Source organism: Eptatretus burgeri, chromosome 10, assembly GCF_056783735.1.
Source record: "Eptatretus burgeri isolate ZD-2024b chromosome 10, Ebu_testis_v1, whole genome shotgun sequence".
In the NCBI taxonomy this organism is placed as follows: Eukaryota; Metazoa; Chordata; class Myxini; order Myxiniformes; family Myxinidae; genus Eptatretus; species Eptatretus burgeri.
The window spans coordinates 63,831,669-63,853,806 of record NC_140970.1 but is presented as its reverse complement, the minus strand read 5'-3'; the positions used below and the strand labels follow the sequence as shown (position 1 = coordinate 63,853,806).

General features: G+C 42.0%; 1 protein-coding gene across 22 annotated transcripts in view; it reads left to right on the top strand.

The window, feature by feature from the left end:
* Positions 1–22,138, top strand: part of LOC147018716 (uncharacterized) — a 457,423-nt gene that overhangs the window by 152,642 nt on the left and 282,643 nt on the right. For 14 of the 22 annotated variants that reach the window (XR_015062500.1, XM_085898685.1, XM_085898683.1 and 11 more), the window contains exons 2-5: positions 11,247–11,348; positions 19,878–19,976; positions 20,310–20,411; positions 20,825–20,923. Coding sequence is in view for 21 of the 22 variants with exons in the window: in XM_085898685.1 (XP_085754811.1) it covers positions 11,247–11,348; positions 19,878–19,976; positions 20,310–20,411; positions 20,825–20,923 (402 nt within the window). In the remaining variant the exon portion in view is untranslated. The remainder of the gene's footprint in view (positions 1–11,246; positions 11,349–19,877; positions 19,977–20,309; positions 20,412–20,824; positions 20,924–22,138) is intronic. The other 8 variants (XM_085898687.1, XM_085898684.1, XM_085898680.1 and 5 more) reach the window with 1 other exon arrangement.

The window sequence follows — 22,138 nt, the reverse complement described above, 5'->3', positions numbered from 1 at the left end:
GCCGGACCCGATTCTATTTATCGGTATTCAAAAACCAACTAATATTCCGCAATACAAAATTGTACTTCAATAGGGGAAAGAGGACACGATGAACGGGTTAACATTTAAAGAAGCACATTTATTTCTACACACGTACACAGGAAAGCAACAATAAATGCAATCGATTGATTAAACACGCATGCAGTCATGCAACCAAACAAGCAATGCGCGGGACGGGCACAAAATACGAGCAAGGACAAAGCACTACAACCGACTATTGTTATTATTCACAGGCACTTAACAGTTCTACTTGTCGGGACTCGGCGCCACATCATTCACACAAAGAAACAAAGAAAAGACCACCCTCATAGACAAGGGGGTCAGGCTGGACCCGTCGGCCTTTATGGCGCGGGACTTGGCAGACCGAAGGAGTTCCACGAGACCGTGCAGGTTACCTGCACCCTCGTGGTGCCTTGATGGGGCGAGTCGCGACGTCCCGTCCCCACGGTAGCGAGCGTAGCCGCGGTTGCGCCCAGGCCTTGCCAAGCGGCAGGCGAGCTCTCTCCGGCTCTCCCCACACGCATGTGCTGGTTCGCGCTCCCGACTGCTCCAAGCTCCCGACTCTGACACGAGCCCAGACCTCCACGTAGCTCCTTGGCTTCTCTGAACCCCGACAGACACTCTCTTCCACCCGACTGACTCACTCCACTTGGCGCTCTGCGTGCCCTTTTATTCCCCCGGCGCCCCGCCCCTCCCTTTGTGGCGCATGGGGGGGGCATTCCAACAGAGATCGGCTGGATTAGTTGTTGTTTCCCAACCGTCAATCTTGTTTACGAGAGAAATCGGGGCGGGAGTTGAGTTCCAACCGTCAATCTTGTTTACAAGAGAAATTGTGGTGTGAGTTGTTGTTCCCCTTTGGTGTTCGTAGAGATGTCGGTGGTTGTGGAGAAGTTGGTTGTGGTTGTTGTGGCTGGCGTTGTGGTTGATGGTTGGTCCAAAATAACGATAGTAAAGAAAAACGGCTACCTGAAGATTCACAGCCCTGTGCACACGAATAATACCCATTAAACAACGGTGGGGGAATCTAACTGAATACGGACTTAGCGATATAACTGATCTTGGGGATATCCTTTATGGTGCTCTGCGAATTTCTACAACCGTAACAATACATACATAGTAGATACATATTTACATATGTAGATCATACATACATATTACATGCATACATACATACATAGTTAGTAGATACATACATATGTAGGTAGTACATACATACGTAGGTAGTACATGCAAGCATACATGCATACATACGTACATATGTACACACATACATATGTAGGACTTGCATACATACATATATACGTAGTAGTTACATAAATACATACGTAGTACATACATACATACATACATACATACATACATACGTAGGTAGTCAATACATACATACATACGTAGTACTTACATTCTATACATCCATACATATGGAGTACTTGCATACATACATATATAGTACTTGCATGCATACATTCATATGTAGTACATACATACATACTATACATATGTTGTACTTGCATACATAGTACTTCCAAACATACATACATACAGAGTACTTGCATACATACATACATACATACATACATACATACATACATACAACCCAGTACTTACATGCATACATGCATACTATACATATGTAGTACATACATGCATACTATACATATGTAGTACATACATGCATACTATACATACGTAGTACATACATTCATACATACATACGTAGTACATACATACGTACGTACGTACGTACGTCGTATATAAAAAATCAATTGCTATATATACATACATATAGTACTTACATACATACATGCATACTAATCATATGTAGAACATACATACATACTATACATATGTACAACATACATACATACTATACATATATAGTACGCACGTACATGCAGACGTACGTACGTACGTACATACATACGTACGTACGTAGTACATATACGTACGTACGTATGTAGTACATACTATACATATGTTGTACTGACATACATACATACATACATACATCCATAGTACTTACATACATATATATATATATATACATATATATATATATATATATATATATATATATGTATATATGTAGTACTTACATACATGTATACATATATACTATACATACATACATCCATAGTACTTGCATACATACATACATATACATACATACTATACATACATCCATAGTACTTACATACATGCATACATATATACGTAGTACTTACATACATGTATGCATACATACGTAGTACTTACATACATACATACATCCATAGTACTTACATACATACATACATACATACATATATACGTATTACTTACTTACATACATACATGCATTCACAGTATATTCACCGTTTAGTTGTTGTGTTGTGGTGACACAGGCTCATGTCTTTACTGCCATCGTCACATGAATTTTAATGAGCATGTGATGCCTTCCATGCAAACACTGTGCCTGCGGTAACACAAACATTCAAAATAAACATGCCAATAATGAAATTATCATGAAGTGTAAAAATATTTACACATTTTATGATTAAATAATAATTAATTTTATATTGAATAAACATTTATTTTTGATTTCCTTGAACTATTGTGAATATCTTGTCCATAGAACCATTTCAATACACCATGTAATATGACATATGATGCCTGAAAATAATACTAATCCTAAATATGACCTTGATCTTAACCCTCTTAAAAAAAAGAAACATTTTTTTTGTGTCTCTTAGATATTTAATTAATGCTGCATCTATTATATTTCCATAATATTGTTATTATTGTTATGAGCATTTTTATTTATATAATATTAATTATATCCCTTTATTATGATACTTTGAAGTCAGATGTATCCAAGCAATGAAAACACGAACATGGCATAGGCCTGTTCCCCCCCTGTCCCGCAATTTCGATGGAACCTGCCAGTCGCCCGTTGGCCCAACACAGCGGTCATTACATAGCACTCCCTAAGAGCTGAAAGGCGAATGTGCAATCGGACATTACACACATCTTCCATAATTGGAGGACAGACCGTTCCGTTTGTCCGCACATCACGAAAACCGTGGGTGAGGTAGGTTGGACGGGCAAGCAATGGCACATGCAGCATCTCAATTGAAGAAGAGCCGGGATTTGGTTGATGTGTCTGCTCTTGCTGCCAAGCAGCGGGAGAAGGAAAAGGGGGAAAGGGAAAAAAAGGCGATATATGAGAAGGAGAAGGCGACAGAGGCAAGAAAGAAGGCATCGAGCCGGCGAAAGGTCGGAATATTTCTGGAGTTGTAGTTTTGCTAAGGTATTGTTAGTTGATGTTGGTGTTACCACAATTGTCTGTAAACCTGCAACGTCCTGCTTTTAGGTGAAGGTGAAAATTGATGATCTGTGATGGGCTTGTGGGTGAAGGTTAACAGGACACTCATCCCAGGACTCAATGACCCTGACTGCCAAGTGATTGTCTCTGACTGTCCCTCTTTTGCTTCTCTCTGTATTTACATCGCAGTTGATGAAAAAGGCCGTGAAATGGTAATATATTACTATCAGATGATATTCTGAACGAAAACAGAAATATATGGAAAGTGTAAGCGATCACATCTTGCAACTGTATATATGCAATATAAATATGCATTGAAAAAAAAAATTCAATAATGACACAACCTTTGAGATCTCTACAGGCATCTTACTAACTAACCCCCTTTTTCAACGACTGTCCCACCACCAATACCCAAACTTTTTTTTTAATAGCTTTTTTATTTTTGGTTGCCTTGTTTAATTGTATTATTTATTACGCCTTCCAATGCTTGTCTCTTCATTTTCTCACTGTATTTATTTTTTCTTTCTATAATATTTCATTTTATCACAAACTTTATGATATCATAAATGTGGAAGAATGCAATAATCACCATCAATGCGCAAAACACATTACCCACCCAAACACCTTTTTTTATTTCTACAGCATGACCACACCTATAATTATGTAAATATTTTGTACTGTTATACTAAATCATATATAATTATCTCGTGTAATAATCCATAATAATATAATACCGGTAATCTTGTAATAAATATCATGTAATAATCATTTTGAGTGCTCGGGTAAGCCACAAGAGATCCGTACATCACTGACAGGACGTGCAATTTTTTTCCAGAAAGCTGTTTCCATTTTCGATCCACATTTCCGAGATCCTTATTTTGGTCAATCTGTATTGACCTCGGTTGATAGTCTTTGGCTAATCTTGGAGGGGGGATCAAGGAGGGGAGGAAACCACACCTGAGGCCTTACGCCAAGCTGCAGCAGAGCTGTAATTGGCTGCCCCATCCCCCTTCCCACCACACTGGTTGGTTTTGTGAGGGGAATACTGAATACAGTGTTTACTCTCTCTCTGCTCGCAACTTAACATGAGAATCGTTATTGTGCTTTCTTTGCTTGCAAAATGTTTTGACACTTAAGAATGCAAGTCTTCTTCGAGAATGCAGCCCTCAACTGCATCTTAAAAATTGGATGTGAAGATTTTACATTTATATAAATAAAGGTTGTAGAAAGGTAAAAGGTGTGAAAATAAATAGGTAAATCAAGATTATATGTCTGCAGTAGTGATGGTTAAGTGTATATACATAAGTACATAGATAATTTAATATTAGTAACAGTGATGGTATCGTGCATATAAATAAAGAAACAATTTAAAGTTGTGTGTTGGTAGTGGAGATGGTAAAGGTAAAGTGTATATCGAAAAATAAATAATTTAAGGGGGTACGTAGGTAGCAGTAATGGTAACGTTTCTATAAATAAATAAATAATTCAAAATGGTAGGTTGGATGGTAAAGTGCATATAAAGAAATAATGCAAAGTTGTGTGTTGGTAGTGGATATGGTAAAGCTAGACTGCTTAGAGGCGAGTGTGCGTACCTCTTTTTTTTTCTTCTTTGTATACAAAGTCGAGGCTCGTGGAAGAGATAGAAGACGGAACGGATCAGGATGCAACAGGAAGGATCAGGAACAGTATAAAGAGGGTAGAAAGACCAACGCAGCGTTGAAGGATAAAATAGAGGCAGACTTGAACAAATAAGGTATGTAGGCAGGAATGAGGCCTGGGTAATGGCCACGCATGTGATGGACAAGGTGGATACAGAAGCAAACTCTCAGGAAGGAAAAAGTGGAAATTTGGAAGGAGATTGGCTTGGGGGGAGGGGAGGGGTGGGTTGGTTAACGGGGCTATAAAAGATCATGTTTTGGATGCGAGGTGAACTGAGATGGTGGTGAACTGCTGTCTTGAAGACCTGGAGGGAAGAATGAGATTGAAGAGAATGTGGAAGTTTGGTTCACAGGTGGGGAAAAAAAGGAGATTGAATGAGTGGAGATGAGCAGTGAATCTGGATTTTGGGAGTTTCCCCAGAAGGGGATTGCTGGTGGACCACATGTGGGTGAGGCGGGGGGGGGAGGGGGAAGGTGGAGGAAACAAAACATGGATAGAGCAGAGGGTGAAAGAAAGGCAGTATTAGAAGACAGGGATATCACCGACCTGTCTGCAATGACAAAGTGATCACCCATCGACTCAGCTTCATCACACGAAATTCCAATGATCTTGAAGGCCTTGGTTTCCATGGTGTTCAGCTGAGTGAGGTGTGAGGCATTGTGCCAGCCTGGAGGGGAGAGCAGTACTGTCAAATCAAGCTGCAGATTAAGGCCTTTGAGGTGGATAGGTGTTCAGGTGTGCCAGAGAAGGATGTTCCATGACTGAGGATGCCCAGTCCGCACCTAGCTCGGCCATCCTGCCAGCCCCGTCCTTTATTATTCCTGACTTGTGTTCATAAATCAGTGATATACACAAAGGGAAGACATGAGAAGACAGTTTTGCCAAGAATGGTCTGCATTAAACAATCGTTCAAAGCTGAAAAACCTATAATGCTGGACGACCAGTAGTTATATCAATCTGTACCATGCATAGGAGCTATATATACTGTCGTGGGAACGGCCTGAAGTGGTAACAGGAGTAAGATAGACTAGTTATGTCATTAATAAATATTTATCATGAGTGTGTGGTTTCTGTGTAAAATTATCTGTCAAAGTGTATTCAGAAGCCAAATAAACGTGGCCCCTCCCTTCTGTAATGTGTCCAATGCTCTTCCACAATGCTGCTCCATTAATCCTTTAAATTGTTTCCCTTTGTAATCTGTCTATGCGTTTGCTTTCACAAATAATATCCAGCTCCACAAATCAGCAAATCCTCCCTCCCCCAGAGGAGGGCAAAAGTAGGTTCTTGCGGCCATGCATAAAGGTATGAGCTATGCCAGGGGTGGAAGACTTGTGGACCCGCCCGAGGTACTCAAAACCACAGAAGCCACTGGAAGCTGAGTGACGAGCCAATGGGCACACAGCTACGCACAGTCGTAAGGTGATAAAGGCCAAGGGGCAGGGTGGGTGGAGGCAGTTGAGTAGAGTCCTGCGGAGTTGACAGAGTGAGTTTGAGTCGGAGCCTGAGTGCAAGTAGGATGATGGAGAAGGTTGTGTGCAAGAGATTGTTGGAAGGCAATCAGGTGAAAAAGGTGGCAGAAGGGTAAAACGCTGACATCAAATTGTGAGTTTCATGGTCCGGTAGTCGGGCCACAAAAGCACATATGTGCATTGGGCTGAAGCCACGAGCCCGGACATGACCCCTCCAACCATCTCCCTCCGGCCGTGATCACTGCCACCAGCCCATCGCCACCCCTCGCAAGCATCACATGGAGAGAAGGTTTCTTTCTGTCTCCTGAGCTATTTCTGTCCAATGTTCTTCCACAATGCTATGACTGACAGGGCCTGAATTTAGATTGTGTAATCCGTCAAAGTTTCATGGGCACTGGGGGAATTATCTGTTCGAGAATTACAATTGATCACTGCGTTTGCTTCTTGTTCTTCCCTTCCCTTCATGAATGTAATCAATCCTGTTTTTCTCCACTGGCGTGTCGACCTGGTGCGCAATTCGAATTGGGAAAAGGTCATTGACGACATGGGTCAGACCGTAGCCATTATATGATTGGTGCAAAAAGCTCACATTAGGAGGTTTCAAACACAGTGGATCTTTCTGGGTTATCGCTCGGCCGTCCTCCTTTAGATGGACAAACCGGCTGTCGGTGACAGATCTCGGAGTTTCTGTGCGTCAGAAACAGTAAAGATCTGCACGGCTTTCCCGGCGTAGGCCCCCCAATGACCATCCTTCGTTAAATTGTTGACTATCCAGGTATCCATGTAGTCAGAAGATTGGTAGTCAGGATTGGGTTCAGGAAGCTGGTCCAAATCCAACGACTGTTACTATACATTGCAAATGGAAAATGGTTGCATTTCAACCATCGTCTCCCCGACACCATCTAATCTTTTTCACTGTCAAACATTCCTGTCTTCTCCTTTCCATTTCCTTCTTCTTCCTCACTTATTTTGACCCCCTTATTTTTCTTTTTACCTCCATCCTTTTCTGAACACCCCTTCCACACCAACTCTTCCCCTTTCTAATTGTCAAGATGGCCTTTCGAACCATATAACAAATGATTCTTCCAGTCAGAGATCTTTCAAGTTATTTTCGAACAATTATGGATTTGTTGATCTTTGCGAGAGCAGATCAATTGGTTGATGGTAAATGGCACTCACAAGTAAGGCTTATATGGGTTATCACTTATGTATTCACATGGTCATACCCACAATTCACTATATGCAAAATACATCATCATGAAATCATACAAATACATTCTCTAAAATGTTTTTTTATTGGTCTTTTATATTGTATGTTAAAATTGTTCGAAGCAGATTCTATATGTGGGTTGGACTGGATAAACTGGTTTTCCCCTAAATCAGGAGAAGAATGTCATCATCAGACTATATTAGTAACTTGCAACATTAAGCCACCTGCATCCAATACGCAGCAGTCAACATCTGGCTCACAACTCCCAGCAAACAGCAGCTTACACCTATCTCACAACAACCACCACTTGGCTCACAACAGCTATTGCGCAGCAGCAATTACTTAGTGCAAAACACCTACACCCAACTTGGAACAGCCACCACCAAATTCACAGCACACAACTCTCAGCACCAAGTACATATTAGTGAGGACACAACATCACACAATGCTTTTCACAATTATGTCATTTGGAAACTTTTTTTTTAACAACTGAATTATTTCAGTGCCGTGCCTAATATTTGACTGGCCTACCAGAGGTTGTTGTTTCCAATTTTGCTGCACGCAGCAGTATTAAGGATTTGAATTCTAATCTTCTGGTATCCATCCTAGTTTCAGAAGAATCATCAGATTGTAATCACCGGAACCACTCTGGCTTAATGATGGCAGAGAGGAAGTATTCTGACTGCCACATCTGGTCTGGTTTGCATATGATAATTCCTTCAGGACAAATGAGGGTGGGTGCGAAAATGCTTCTTCGGATTGGCAGTATCTATATAATAATACGCTTGTTCGTCTGTCCGTCCGTCTGTGTGTAACATTCCGTTCCACCCATTGTTTGGACAGCTTGCCTGACTGCACCCACTATTTCAACCTGATGAAAAATCATACGGCCACCATTTTGGTGATACACGAAGCGATATACCTCTTCGGAGCTGTCATAGTCACAATCCCCATGCCCTCCTTTTATGTTTTCCATTCAGTGTAAAAAAACAGAGATAATTGAAAAAAAAATTAGAGCCGATAAGCATCGGGCCTTGTGAAGATAGGCCTCAACAATTGAGGCAGCGCTCTGTTGTCTATACACTGCCCAAATAACTATGTGACATTCTCTCAAGGAGGGCTTTTGCCACAAAGGTTATGCAGGTCCTTGTTATTATTTATGACCATTTTCTCTTCAACGACTAGACAAGGGACCATAAAAACCCACGTCGGTGTAAACGTCTTTGTTCAATGACTTCTGGGAATCTCTTGACACTGTGAAAGAAAACATCCGTCATTATTTCCTTTTAACAATGTGTACACATATATGCACCGGGAAGAAGATAATTGTTTTTGGGCCTCATTATCACTTGAGAGTTGAAATTCCACGGAGTTTCTGCATATCTCGCGTGAATTGTGAGTTGGACAGGTGATGAGCTATGCCATTATATGGAGGAGCAATTTTGATTGCATTTCTGTGAAGTCGGTGGTGGCATGATGGGGGAGTGGAAAGCGTCAAATATTCAAGTTTTGGTGTGGGAATGCCCATTTGTTTTTATGAGTGGGAGGAGGGTGAAGAGGGGAGGACAGAGTTGGGTTTGGGGGTGGGGGGAGAGCAAAGATGGGACAGAGTTGGGATGGGGAGGTTGAGGCTTTTGCGGAGAGAGGTGAGGATTTTCTGTGGGGTTGGGTTGGGGGTGGTTGAGGAGGTCTGGGGAGGGGATTTGAAATCTTGGAGTGGGGATGGGGATTGATGCGCTGGTTAGGGGATAGGAGGCGATAGAGCAAAGAAGGGACAGAGTTGGGAGGTTGAGGCTTTGGGGGGGGGGTGGGGGAGAGTTGAGGATTTGAAGTCACATTTTACATTTTGTGGATCCTCCCTGCGAGTTCCCTGCTAGTTCCGTTCCCTGCTAGTTGCATACTTTTCAACTTTGCAAATAAAAACAACTCTGTATCCCATATGGTACTTTGTCAGTGCTGTCCTATTTTGGCAATCCTTACTTCCTTTGCCCTTGATGGTCGATGTAAAGCTTTTCCTTTGACTGATAGAAAATTGATAAAAAAAAAATAAACTGTATTTTATGTGTTTCCTCATATTGTCTCTTGGTTGGCCTGTTTTGCATTCCCATCCTAACTGATGGCTAATGATGCTGGGAACTTTTCATCTCCTCTTCTTTAATCTCCTCTCCCTGTCAGTGCTGCCATACCCGAAGGCAGTGTTCTTGGCCCGGTCCTATTCCTGATCTTGATCAATGTTCTCTCTGACTCTGGAAAATCTTTATCTATTTGCTGATGACGCCACCCTCTGTCATGACATCCCTCATCCTTCAGACAGGCAGACTGCAGTCTCTTCCCTCTCTTCAGACCTGAAAAAAATCACAAGCTGATCAAAAACTTATATTAGAACATAACTTTCAATCCTGACAAATCTCACACCCTCACTACTCTCTGAAACGACTGGCTGGCAATCCCTCCCATATACTTCTGAACAATCCTCTTGAGGAGGTTCAGTCATTCAAACTCCTGGGTCTCACCATTCGCCATTATTTTTCTTGGACAAACCACATTTTCATGTTGGCCTCCAAAGCCAGCTGCTGACTGGGCATCGTCCGTTGTACAAAGTCCTTCCTTGACATACCTGCACTCCTATTCACCTGCAAGGCCTTCATCTGCAGCTTGATGGAGTTCTGCTTTCCCTTCTGGGCTGGCTCTCCTGCCTCACATCTTGCTTGCTCAGGTTGATGCTGTGGAAAGCAAGGCCTTCAGGATCATTGAAATCTCCTGTGCTGAATCTGAGTCTATGGGTTTGTCACTTCGCCATTGCAGACAGGTCTGTGGTCTCTGTCTTCAACTGCCTCCTTTCTGGTCTTGAACCCTCTGCTCTTTCCGTGCTTTGTCCTCCCTAGGTTTCTGCAGGGCTCACATAGTCCACCATCAACCATCTTCTGGAAAAAAAAAACACCTTAATCCAGGATCACTGCTCACCTTCAATCATTTATTCCTCTTTTCTCCACCTGTGGAATCAACTTCCACATCCTCTTCAATGTCATTCTTCCCTCGAGGTCTTCAAGACAGCTATTCACCGCCATCTCACATTGTCCCCAATCCAAAACCATGATTTTTTTTTTAAATCCTTTTTTTTTACCCCATCCAAATGCCTTCTAATTTTCCAATTTTTCCTCCTTGGAGTTTCATTCTGCATACATGCGTGTTTTGCATCCCGTTTTTGTCTGTTATGATCCTGATCCACTCGGTGTACTAGCTCTTCCACGAGCCGTGGAAACCTCAACTCTGGATGCAAAAAATAAAATAAAACAACTTGTACTTGCATCATTAGCCATCCTAACTGATAGCTAATGATGCTCGTTCAAATTCCACCATGAGTCTTGAATCACTGTAAAAAAAAAAAAAAATAGATCGTTCATTGATTAAAGAGAGTTTATTTTTTGAAGTCAGGCCATGCCAGGTCATAGTTTATTTTTCAAAAAACACATAAACAGAATTAGCATTAAAATATGTCTGCTGTAACCTTTTCTGATGAACATTTGCCATTATTTTTTCTCCCCAACTCTTCCCATACCACTAGACTGACAGCAATGCCAGTTTCCTGCGAGCTTCTCGTGCTGGGAACTTGGACAAGGTGCTGGACTACTTGGCAACTGGTACTGACATCAACACTGCCAACCAGGTAAATGGTGAGGTTTAAGAGATGAAGCTTCTCATCCACATCCAGAAGCAGGCATAAGAGTGAAATGACTACTTGTGCCTCATGCTAATTTGGGTAATCCAAACTAATGTTATATGTCCCTTTTCTGATGGGTTGTTATATGTCCTTTTAACCTGGTGTTGGCTTAGCGGTTAGGGTGGTGGCTTGGGATCCTTGGGTGATGGTGATGTCATGTGATGATGCATCTCATCTCATCTCAGTGATGCATCTCGTATACCATTTTCTTTTGGATGATTTTCTTTGTATTTTGTCATGTATAATAAGTGCATTGCAGCATTTGGAGGGGTGAGGGTTGTCTTACATTTGTGTTGCTTTAGCCTGTCGTGATTGTACTTCAATATAACTTCACTATAACTTCAAAAATAAGTTCAACTGTCAATGTATTTTAGGTTAAAGTAAAAGGCTATTCAATTGCACAAAAATCCAGATTAATATTCACGTAAGGATATACACACAAGGAACGAACTTTGTCTCGGGTGGAAGCCATTCAGCCCATCATGACATCCAGGTACCTACCAAATTACAATTTAAACCTACCTACCCCATCCACTGCCACTGTGTTTCCAGAGAGACCATGCCATGCATTAACTACTCTCTGATTGAAAGACCCTTGCATTAATACAGTCCGAACTCTCCTCTTCTTTACCCTTAAGATATGACTGCTGGTCCAACACTGTCCATTCTGTTGATAAACCCCTCTGTGCCTATATTGTCCACGCCCTTCATTATCTTAAACATCTTTATCAGATCCCCTCATAATCACCTCCTTTCCAATGTTTAAAGTCCTGTCTCCTTCAGCCACTACTCATAGCTTCGGCTCATGTGCCCTGGAATCAATCTAGTAGCCCTTAGCCGTACCCTCTCTAATGTGGTGACCAAACCCGAATACAACATTCTGAATGATCACTCACTAAATTCCTATAGAGTGTTAACACTATCTCTTTCAATTTATAATTTATCCCCCTCCGAATATAGCATAAAACCCCATTATCTTATGCCTGGTGTTTGCTTAACGGTGAGGGTGGTGGGCTTTGGATCCCAGGGTCCTGAGTTCAAATCCCGCTCAGCTGCTCAATGAACACCAGGTGGGGTTAACTTGGCCTGTCATCTTTCCGAGGTCGGAAAAATGAGTGCCAGCTTGCTGGTACACTGTGTCGGAATGGCGACCCGCCCAGGATTGTGCTCAAAAATCCAAGAAGACTGCCTCGGCAGCACCAACGCTCTGCAGAGAGTATGGTCACAATCTCCGCCTCCTCCTATTATCTTTACCTATAGCTACTGGCACTGTGCTGTCTGCTTACCCCCATATCTATTACCACCCCCAGATCCTTCTCCTGTGTGATACACTCAAAGATTGCCCCTTTCATTATGTAATCTCTGTTTTCATTGTTCTTACCCATGCCCAGATCCCTACATTTCTTAATGTTAAACTGCATCTGCCAATCTTTTACCCAATCTATTAAAGTATCTAGACTTTCCTGAAAGGAGTAATACCCTGATGTACGTCTCACCTTTTTAGGTCATTTCGCAAATACATTATAAATACCATTACCCGATTTGCGTCACCTCAACTCACACTTACGTTGATTTAAAAGCCATACTTTTTTTCTCGGAAACTTTCAAAACCTACAAGACTGATAAAGACGCCAGAATATATCACTAAAGTACCAAATCAAGACATCGTAAAATCACCGAAAGAACTACTGTACTTTGCGTCACGCATAAACAAATATCATCATCTATTGTACTGTACAGAGTGGCCACAAAGTCCCTCTGCACGCAGTTAGAATTTAGTTAGAACGAGCAAAGTACCCACCCATGTTGAATGGCGTTGGTCCCGTCTCGATCGGATGAAATTGAGAAATTGACGTTATCCGGTGACTTTTGACCTTGACCTTGACCTTGATCCCCTTATGTCCGTTCCCAAGGATCACATATGCCAAGTTTCATCTCATTCTATCCAACGGTTTGGCCATCTATAAAGGACAAACAAACATGAAAAATTGACGTTTTAGTCAATTTCTGACGTCATAACTCAAAAACCAGAAGTCAGAAGTGAATGTCGTCAATTAACTGTGTGATTTAATTTTGATTATCTGTCGAATGGCGTTGGTCCCGTCTCGATCGGATGAAATTGAAAAATTGAAGTCACCCGGTGACCTTGACCCCTTGACCCCGTGACCTTTGACATTGAACTTGACCCCCCCCCCCCCCATGTCCGTTCTCATGTCTCAAGGATCACTCATGCCAAGTTTCATCTCATTCCATCCAACGGTTCGACCGCCTATAAAGGACGAACAAACAAACAAACAAACAAACAAACAAACAAACAAACATACATACAAACATATTCTATTTTTTTAGTATAGTAGATTTATCTGAATGCTTCCCTCTATTTTCTACACAAATTTGAATTATTCTCCATTTTCTTCTGGACATCTTCGATGTTGAGGGTTGTAGGTCATAAAAGGCATTCCCTGACAGCTGTTTAGAGGTCTTCAGCTGTCAAGAATCAGCTACCCTGCTATCTTCAGCTATCCTGCTGAGAATCAGCTATCTTCAGATGTCCTGCAACAAGATGGTGCACCAGCACATTATCCTCTCACAGTTGGAGAATATCTCGCCAAGGAATTCAGTGGACGATGGATTGGACGTCGATCTGAAATAGTGTGGCCTCCTCGAAGTCCAAACTTAACGACATGTGACAACTTGCTTTGGGGCGTTGTGAAAGAGGAAATTTCTCATCTCCGCCTAATGAGGCTGAGTCTTTGGGCCTCTCACTCAATCACCGCAGGTTGGTCGGTGGTCTTTCTGTCTTCTACCGTCTCCTCTCCAGCCTCGCCCCCCCCCTGCTCTCTCTGCGATTTGTCCCCACCACATTTCCTCAGGGCGCTCAAGGTCAGCCAACAACCCCCTTCTGGTAAAACTACCAAAATCACGAATCACTGCTCACCTTCACTCTTTCATTCCTCTTTTTTCCCGCCTTTGGAATAAACTCCCTCACTCTATTCTTTCCCATTCTTCCCTCCAGGCCTTTAAAACAGCTGTTCACCACCTCTTATCATCCCCCATCCAAATCCTCGATCTTTTGTACCCCCGATAATCCACCCAAGCCCACTTCCTTCAAATTCCCTGCTTTCCTTCCTGAAAGTCCCAGTAATGTCCATCTTCTATTCCCCATGTTCCCCGTCCCATCCCTCTCCCTTCCACAGATCTCCTAATGTGTCTGTTCCCCACTGTTTTGTCCCTCCCACTCCCGCCCCTCTTGTCTCATGTCCCATTGATGTGCGTTGTGTGTTAGCTCTCACATGAGCCTCGACAAGGTATACAAAAAAAAACAAACAAACAAACAGTTGAAGACCTCAAAACAGCTGTCAGGGGCTGCTTTTGTGATCTCCAACCCTCAACATGGAAGGAGACGTCGAGAAGAACATGGAGAAAAAAGCATATTTGTGCGGAAAATGGAGGGAAGCATTCAGATAAATTCTAACTAATTTCTTACTGCGTGCATAGGGACTTTGTGGCCACTCTGGTAGATTGGCTAATAGTACTGCAGCATAGCAAACCAATTGCTCAAATTTGCATAAAAGCACCAAAATTGGTACACATGTAGAATAATGTATTCCAAACAATTCTAGATATGGAGCCACCCGAGATTTTAGGCTGACCAAGGCACAATCTCGCGTGGCTCCATATCTAGAATTGTTCGGAATACATTATTCTACATGTGTACCAATTTTGGTGCTTTTATGCAAATTTGAACAATTGATCTGAAATATCAGACTACGCTGCAGGACTATAAGAGGCATCATAAAAGTTTTACCTGAGAAGTGAAATTAGATGTGCGTACCATCTATGAAACGCCGACGTTCATTGAAGAAGGAAGAAGAAGAGTTATCGCTAAGTTCGAATGCTTCTGGAAGAAGTTTATTTTTTCTTTAAATACAAGCAGGGTTACCCGACATTGCCCGGTGGGGGGAGGGGAGGTTACTGAGAAGTGTGAGAAGCAGGAGAGCTGGCAGGGCTGAGAATGGGGCAGGTGGATTGGGGGCAGGAGAACTGATGGGGTGAGGGTGGGGGGGACGGGGAACTGTGCAGGTGGCAGGAGAGCCATAACACCAGTAGGTAAAGGGGTCTTCAGGGTCTTCAAGGGTCTTGGGGTCTTAAATGTCTTTGAGGTCTTAAGGTTCTTTCAGGTCTTTCAGGTGTTAAAGTGTCATTGAGATCTTAAAGGGTCTTTGGGGTCTTACAATTCTTAAGGCTCTTTGAAGTCTTCAGGGGTTTTAGGGTCTTCGAGGTCTTCTATCTCTAAGGGATCTTACTGTAGGGGTCTTAAGGGTCTTCAGAAGACAAGCGTCTTAAAGGGTCTTCAGGGTCTTGGGAGTCTTCAAGAGTCTTAGGGATCTTAACCGTTTTTGGGGGTGCAAAGGGTCTTTGGGGTATTCAGTGTTTTAAAGTGTCTTAATTGTGTTTGGGGAATTCAATGGTCTTGAGGGTCTTTTGGGTCTTTGGGGTCTTGAGGAATCTTATCTCCCAAACATGGAGTAAGTCTTCCTCAAGCATGTATTCTAATCTCTCAAGCATGTATAAAAAAGGTATTATGGTTCTTCGGGGTCTTTAAAGGCTGAGGTTATGGATGAAAATACACTGAGGACAACTCCCGGGTCGGACTTGGTCTGTGTGTCAAATTTGGTGGCCGTTGGCACAGCAATCTATGCAAAAAAAAACATGTGAACAGACAGACATCCGATGGTTCTTATTTATTTGATGAAATGCCACGCCGTGGTCGGACGTGTTAAGCTGCTTTATATATCTTAACATGACGTGCATTTAAAACATGGGAATTGTAACAGATTTTTCGTGGCATAGTCGAGTCTTAAAGGGTCTACAGGATCTGCAGTGTCTTAGGGGTCTTTGGGTCTTTTGTGTCCTCGGGAACTTTTGAGTCCTCAGTAATTTTTGGAACTTTTGGGAATTATTTTTTTGCAATATTCAATACAATTCATATATGTAACAATTATTTCAAGAATAAATACAGGACATTAAATTATTATAACCATATTCAACACAATTGTTATGGCACCTAACAATGGGAATGCATAAAATAGTCCCCATGAGTTATTCAGAAGTCTGCCAAGATAAGGCACTGAGGCAATGAACTTCTATGACATCTTTCAGTTCTGCATCTGATTTCCCGATACCTGTCACTATGGCGTAGTTTCCATCGCTCAGATTATTTTGGTGGCAGCCATCATTGTGGGAATCTGTCGCAGACCGACTTCACAAATTTGAAGCATAGTTCAACATGTCGATGACTCATAGTCTGCAGAGTAAGTGTGTTATCATACAATGTGTGAAGATGAAGAGCATTATCATACAATTCGTACTGGTCTCGGAGAATTATCCTCAAAGTGCGTTTTTGAATTTGTTCAAGCATATTTGGTTGATGGATAGTCAGAGCAGAATGCCTTACTGGTGAACAGTACTCAAGAAGTGGTCTCATGTACGACTTGTACACCATCATCAGGTCATCCTTTGAGGCACCACAGCGATTCAGAACGTTAAGAACATTCATCTTGCATGAAGCTTTGGATGCAACGTACTGGACATATTCATTCCATTGGAGATCCTTCTCGATTATTATGCCAAGAAGTTTCATGCTGTCGCAGTCCTGGAGCTGCATGCTATTGATTTTGAATGGACCTTGGGTTGGGAGATTGCATGCGAAACAGACACTCATGAGTTAGTACTTCACTGGATTCTGTCGCATATTTTACTGCTGGCACCATTCCTGAAGCAATTTCACAACGTCCAGGATGACACTGGGTGATGTGATGAAGCGACTCTCTGCAATGATTAAGTCGTCTACATATTTCCATTGATGGACTTGGGCTTGGGTCAAGTGCGTCATTAATATGTGCGAGGAAGATCAGAGGTCCTAATCACGTCCCTTGTGGGACTCCTGCTATGGTGGTGAGTGTTCCAGACAACTAGCCTTTATACCGCACCTGTTGTCTTCACCCAACAGAATGCTACACATCCAGGAGATCAAATGTGGTCTTGCTCCAAGTTCATACAGCTTTCTGATAGCAATGTTGTGGTCGACAAGGTCAAATGCCTTCATAAAATATGTGAATACAAGAGTTGACACAATTCTTTGTTTGTCTACTTGCATTTGAAGATAGTTCAAGAGATCTACTAAGTAGTGAGTAATTGAGATGCCTTCACAGTTGCCGAACTGTTGTGGATTAATGTTAGGTCGAATGTCTGATAACAGCCATCTGTACACAAATAACTGCGAGTTTGGCAAAATGGTTCACTGTCACTCCCCCACCATTGCACATTTGACAAATATCCTGTTTCAAGAATAATGCTACCATATTCGATCACATGGTCCATACTATGATGAACACATTCTTGCTGTAGATTCCACCCCCCCCCCCGCCCCCTCAATCTCCCTCCTCCCATTCCATGTAACACAGCCTCCTCCCTGGAAGCTTAGGCTCTTGTCAATGTCCTCCATTGGGAACCCAAGATTCTGGCTTTAACATTCACAGGCACACACCTAATTGTCTTATCCATTCAATGATAGAAGATGGCATTAAATGACATCCATTCAATTATTGAAGATGGCACTAAACTTATCTAACGACAGGGAGAGAAGATGGCACTAAAACAACACGAAGCAAACAGGCCCACCCTTATGACAATTTCAACTTAACCAATCAAAAACCCCATATAATTGACCATGTCCCCCAGTGGATGTCACCTGCTTCAGCTGTCAACCAAGTCCAAATACTCAATTTGAAACTACCTGATCAGTTTCATGGGCTACCTGGCCTCAATATTACATATCAATTCACATGTTACTCAGTGGAACATTCACACAAACACAACAATACAATCATAATGTTATACTTCACAATTCATTTATAAGGCCATGGGATCGAAGTTACCTGCAGGTGTGGCCTCAACTCGACAGCAGGGTGGTCCTATAATGTGGTGCTGGGGGTTAGACTGAAGTCTTTTATGAGGTGACAGAACCGGCAAGAGAGACTGTATGTGCAGTAGTTCGCCAGGAAAACCGAAATGGTCATTGCTTCGGTTTTCAGCCTACAGAAAACTCTAACAAGGATATGTCACTGCAACCGGTCATCCATCAAATAAAAATGGGCCGAGCGATTTAACCCAAGATTAACTGGCTGTAGGTTTAAGATAGCCTCCTAATGTGGTTGGTGCCAAACTCCTAACGGTCTCACATTTAATGTGTGCCGGGATTTTAATGCCAAATAAATAAACCACACACATTAGTAAGAACAGGCTTTAATAATTGGGGTAGGGGGATTGGAAGAGAGAGAGACAGAGACAGAGACAGAGACAGAGACAGAGGGACAGAGACAGAGACACAATGCATGAATGTGTAAGAATGAGAATGTTGTGATTTCAACCAGTCATTTTGACTGCAATACTAATCTGAGTAATTTCTGCCCAGTGACAGGAAGAGCTTAAGATAATCTGTCAATTTAAATTGTTTTGTGGACTTTAAGAAGGTTAATTATGTTGCACTCTTGGTTTCACTCAGAGGAAAAGCTCTTCTTCGCTACTTATTCTGCTAACTCCGAAATGGTGGTGCAACATCAGGCGGCGGAGGTTGGATTTGTATTCACGAAATAAAATTTGGCATCAACATTATTCATGCTTGTTCTCCCATCATCTCCAAAGCGAATGTCGAGCTTTGCCTGCATTCACAGCTTTTCAAATGCAACATGGGAAGCTGTTGTCGTTAACGGGAGACAGACAAACGCACAGACAGACACCATGGCTAGCAATTTATAAAATGATTAAAAAAAAAGGATTGTATGAATCGAGGACAGCAGAACATCAGGTTTGCATTGTGTTTCCATCATTGCAAAATGTATCTGGAGAAATGTATGTCAACTGTTTTAATGATAAAAGAAGAGAAAAACAAAGTAATTGAAGTGAGCAATGTGTCTCAATTTGGTGAAGTAACAACATAATTTTTACTGGATAAGTGTGCTTTTCTTGGTCAGGCCAGGAAGAGATGAAACACTGAAAAAGCAGGTTGATGTTGGGAAAGGGGGAGAGGGGATGGAGTGAGGGGTTAGGGGATATTTTGTCATTGCATTCAGTCTCTTGCTTTCTTTCCTCTTTCTTCAGCGAGGAAAGAGAGGATGTAGAGGCACTGTAGTCCTGATCATATGTTTGCATTGTACACCTTTAGTGGAGGCATATATCCAAGGAAGGAGTTATGTCTAATAGGTATTCTCAGGGTGATATCCTCTCGAATACAATTGCTGTTCAATCTCTCCAGAAAATCCCAACTAATTAATTGATTGGTTGGAAGCTGATGGTCTTAGGAAATAAAAAGGAAATGACAGCGTGAAATGAAGCTTTGGTTGAAGGGAACATTAAATGAATGAATTTGCTCGCTGCAAAATTCTGATGTTTCTACTGTGTATGTCTATGCAGAATGGCCTGAATGCATTGCACTTAGCCTCGAAGGAGGGTCATGTGACTGTGGTGGTGGAGTTACTGGCAAGAGGGGCTTTAATTGATACTGTTACCAAGGTGAGTACCAACTGGACCATGATTGATATGAACCCAAGGAATTTTGGCGTAATGCTTGGTTCTGAACTCGTGATGTATTTACTGGGATTTGTATACCATTGTTTTGTACAATTCCCAAGGCTTAGAGAGCAATTGTGTGTACATTTCATCAAACTTGTCTTTATTGTACATTGTGAGTTGGTGTGGCTTAATAATGGAGTGGTGACAGTAAATGTTAATCACATGGTTAATGTTAATAGAGTTGTTGTGGTGCTGATTTGATCTATATTTTACAGTTATGAATAAGTTGCAGTGCAGATAATTTGATTGAGTATCTTCATATGTGGCCCTTAGCAGAAGGGGAACACTGCCCTGCACATTGCATCACTCGCTGGCCAGGCAGCAGTTGTGTCTGTGCTGTTGCAGAACGGTTCTAATGTGAATGCACAGTCTCAGGTAAGACCATTTGTTGCTCAGCGAGTCCATTGTTTAAACACTACTTGCGTTGCTTTGGTTTGAGACAATGGGGGAAAGCTGCTTTAATGTGGGGTGGTAAGCATAGGATGTAGGTTTTAGAGTGTTGTTGTTGAGGACATGATGTGAATTGGTGTACTTGGTGTAAATACTTGGTTATTGGGAATAATTAATTCATACTAGCCTCATTTTGGGTGCAAATTAGTTCGTAACAAATAGCAACTGGAAAAGTTTTGCATCTGATTTTGTTTGTGACACCGTGTCGTGAATAATCACACTTTTTGTGCTTGCTGTGCATCACAGAGATCTGAGTTTTGGGTAAGCAAGGTGCAGCGGGTTGACTTCTGTGTTACATTTAGTGAGGTATGGCTCCTTATTTCTTGACTTTTTTGCAGAATGGCTTTACACCTCTATATATGGCAGCACAGGAGAATCATATGGAGGTGGTGAAGATCCTGTTGGATCATGGAGGAAACCAGGGCATTGCTACTGAGGTGGGAGCAGAAATGGTGTCTATTAGTTTCATCATGTTTGAGTTACTACTGATATCCTTTCCTTTCTTTTCTCAGTAAACTTGGTATTGGTACATTATGGTGTTTTCAGATGCAGAGGTTGTAAAGATGCAACCAACACGATTTTGGTCTATTCAGATACTGCCTCTGCCTGATAAAAATTGTGCCCATCAAAGGCATGTTTTGATTATAAACAAAAGAACAAATAGCTGTGATTATAATTAAAGTGCCATAAAGTTATTTATCATCAGGTAGCTTTCTTATCCATTTCCAATTCTCTCTTAACTCTCTTTTTTGGGGTGGGGGGGGGGGGCTTTGCTCTTTACCTCTCCTCACTCTCTTTTTCTTTCTACTGATCTTTCTTTTCTCTCTCTCCTCTCTCTTTGTCATTTATATCTCTCCTCTCTCTCTTACTCTTTCTCACTTTATCTCTCCTGTCTCCTTATCTCTTTTCTTTCTTTCTCTTCATCACTCCTCTCTCTCTCTCTCTCTCTCTCTCTCTCTCTCTCTCTCTCTCTCTCTCTCTCTCTCTCTCTCTCTCTCTCTCTCTGTCTTCATCTTTCTCTTTAGCTCTCATCTTTCTCTAGATCTCTATTCTCTCTTTTTTCTGCTTTCTCTCCCTTTCTCATTCTCTAATTGTATCTTCCTCTTGCCTCTTTCTTTCTCTTCTCTCTCTGCCTGATTGATAGCCTTCTGACAACAACAAAGGTTGTACACCTGCTATCTCAAGAAGCTCTGGGATATAAGGGTTGATTCATCCATGATGACGGTGCCCGGTGGATGATCAGGATGGTCATTGGATCAGGCACTCCAAAGGCCAAAATAATTCGTCAGATTTCTCTTTTCTTATCTTTTCTCCTCTCATGTCTTATCTTCTCTCTTCTCTCTTCTCTCTTCTCTCTTCTCTCTTCTCTCTTCTCTCTTCTCTCTTCTCTCTCTCTCTCTCTCTCTCTCTCTCTCTCTCTCTCTCTCTCTCTCTCTCTCTCTCTCTCTCTCTCTCTCTCTCTCTCTCTCTCTCTCTCTCTCTCTCTCTCTCTCTCTCTCGTGTTTGGGTGTTGTGTTATGACTGCTGTCCACGAGGTAGATAGAGTTGTAGCTCTCATGTGTGTTGTCATTTTTCTTCCCTCACCCTTCCCGTCTTTTAACCTTCTCTTTCTTGAGCCTGATGTTTTTCTTATACAGAATAAAGCCACTTAA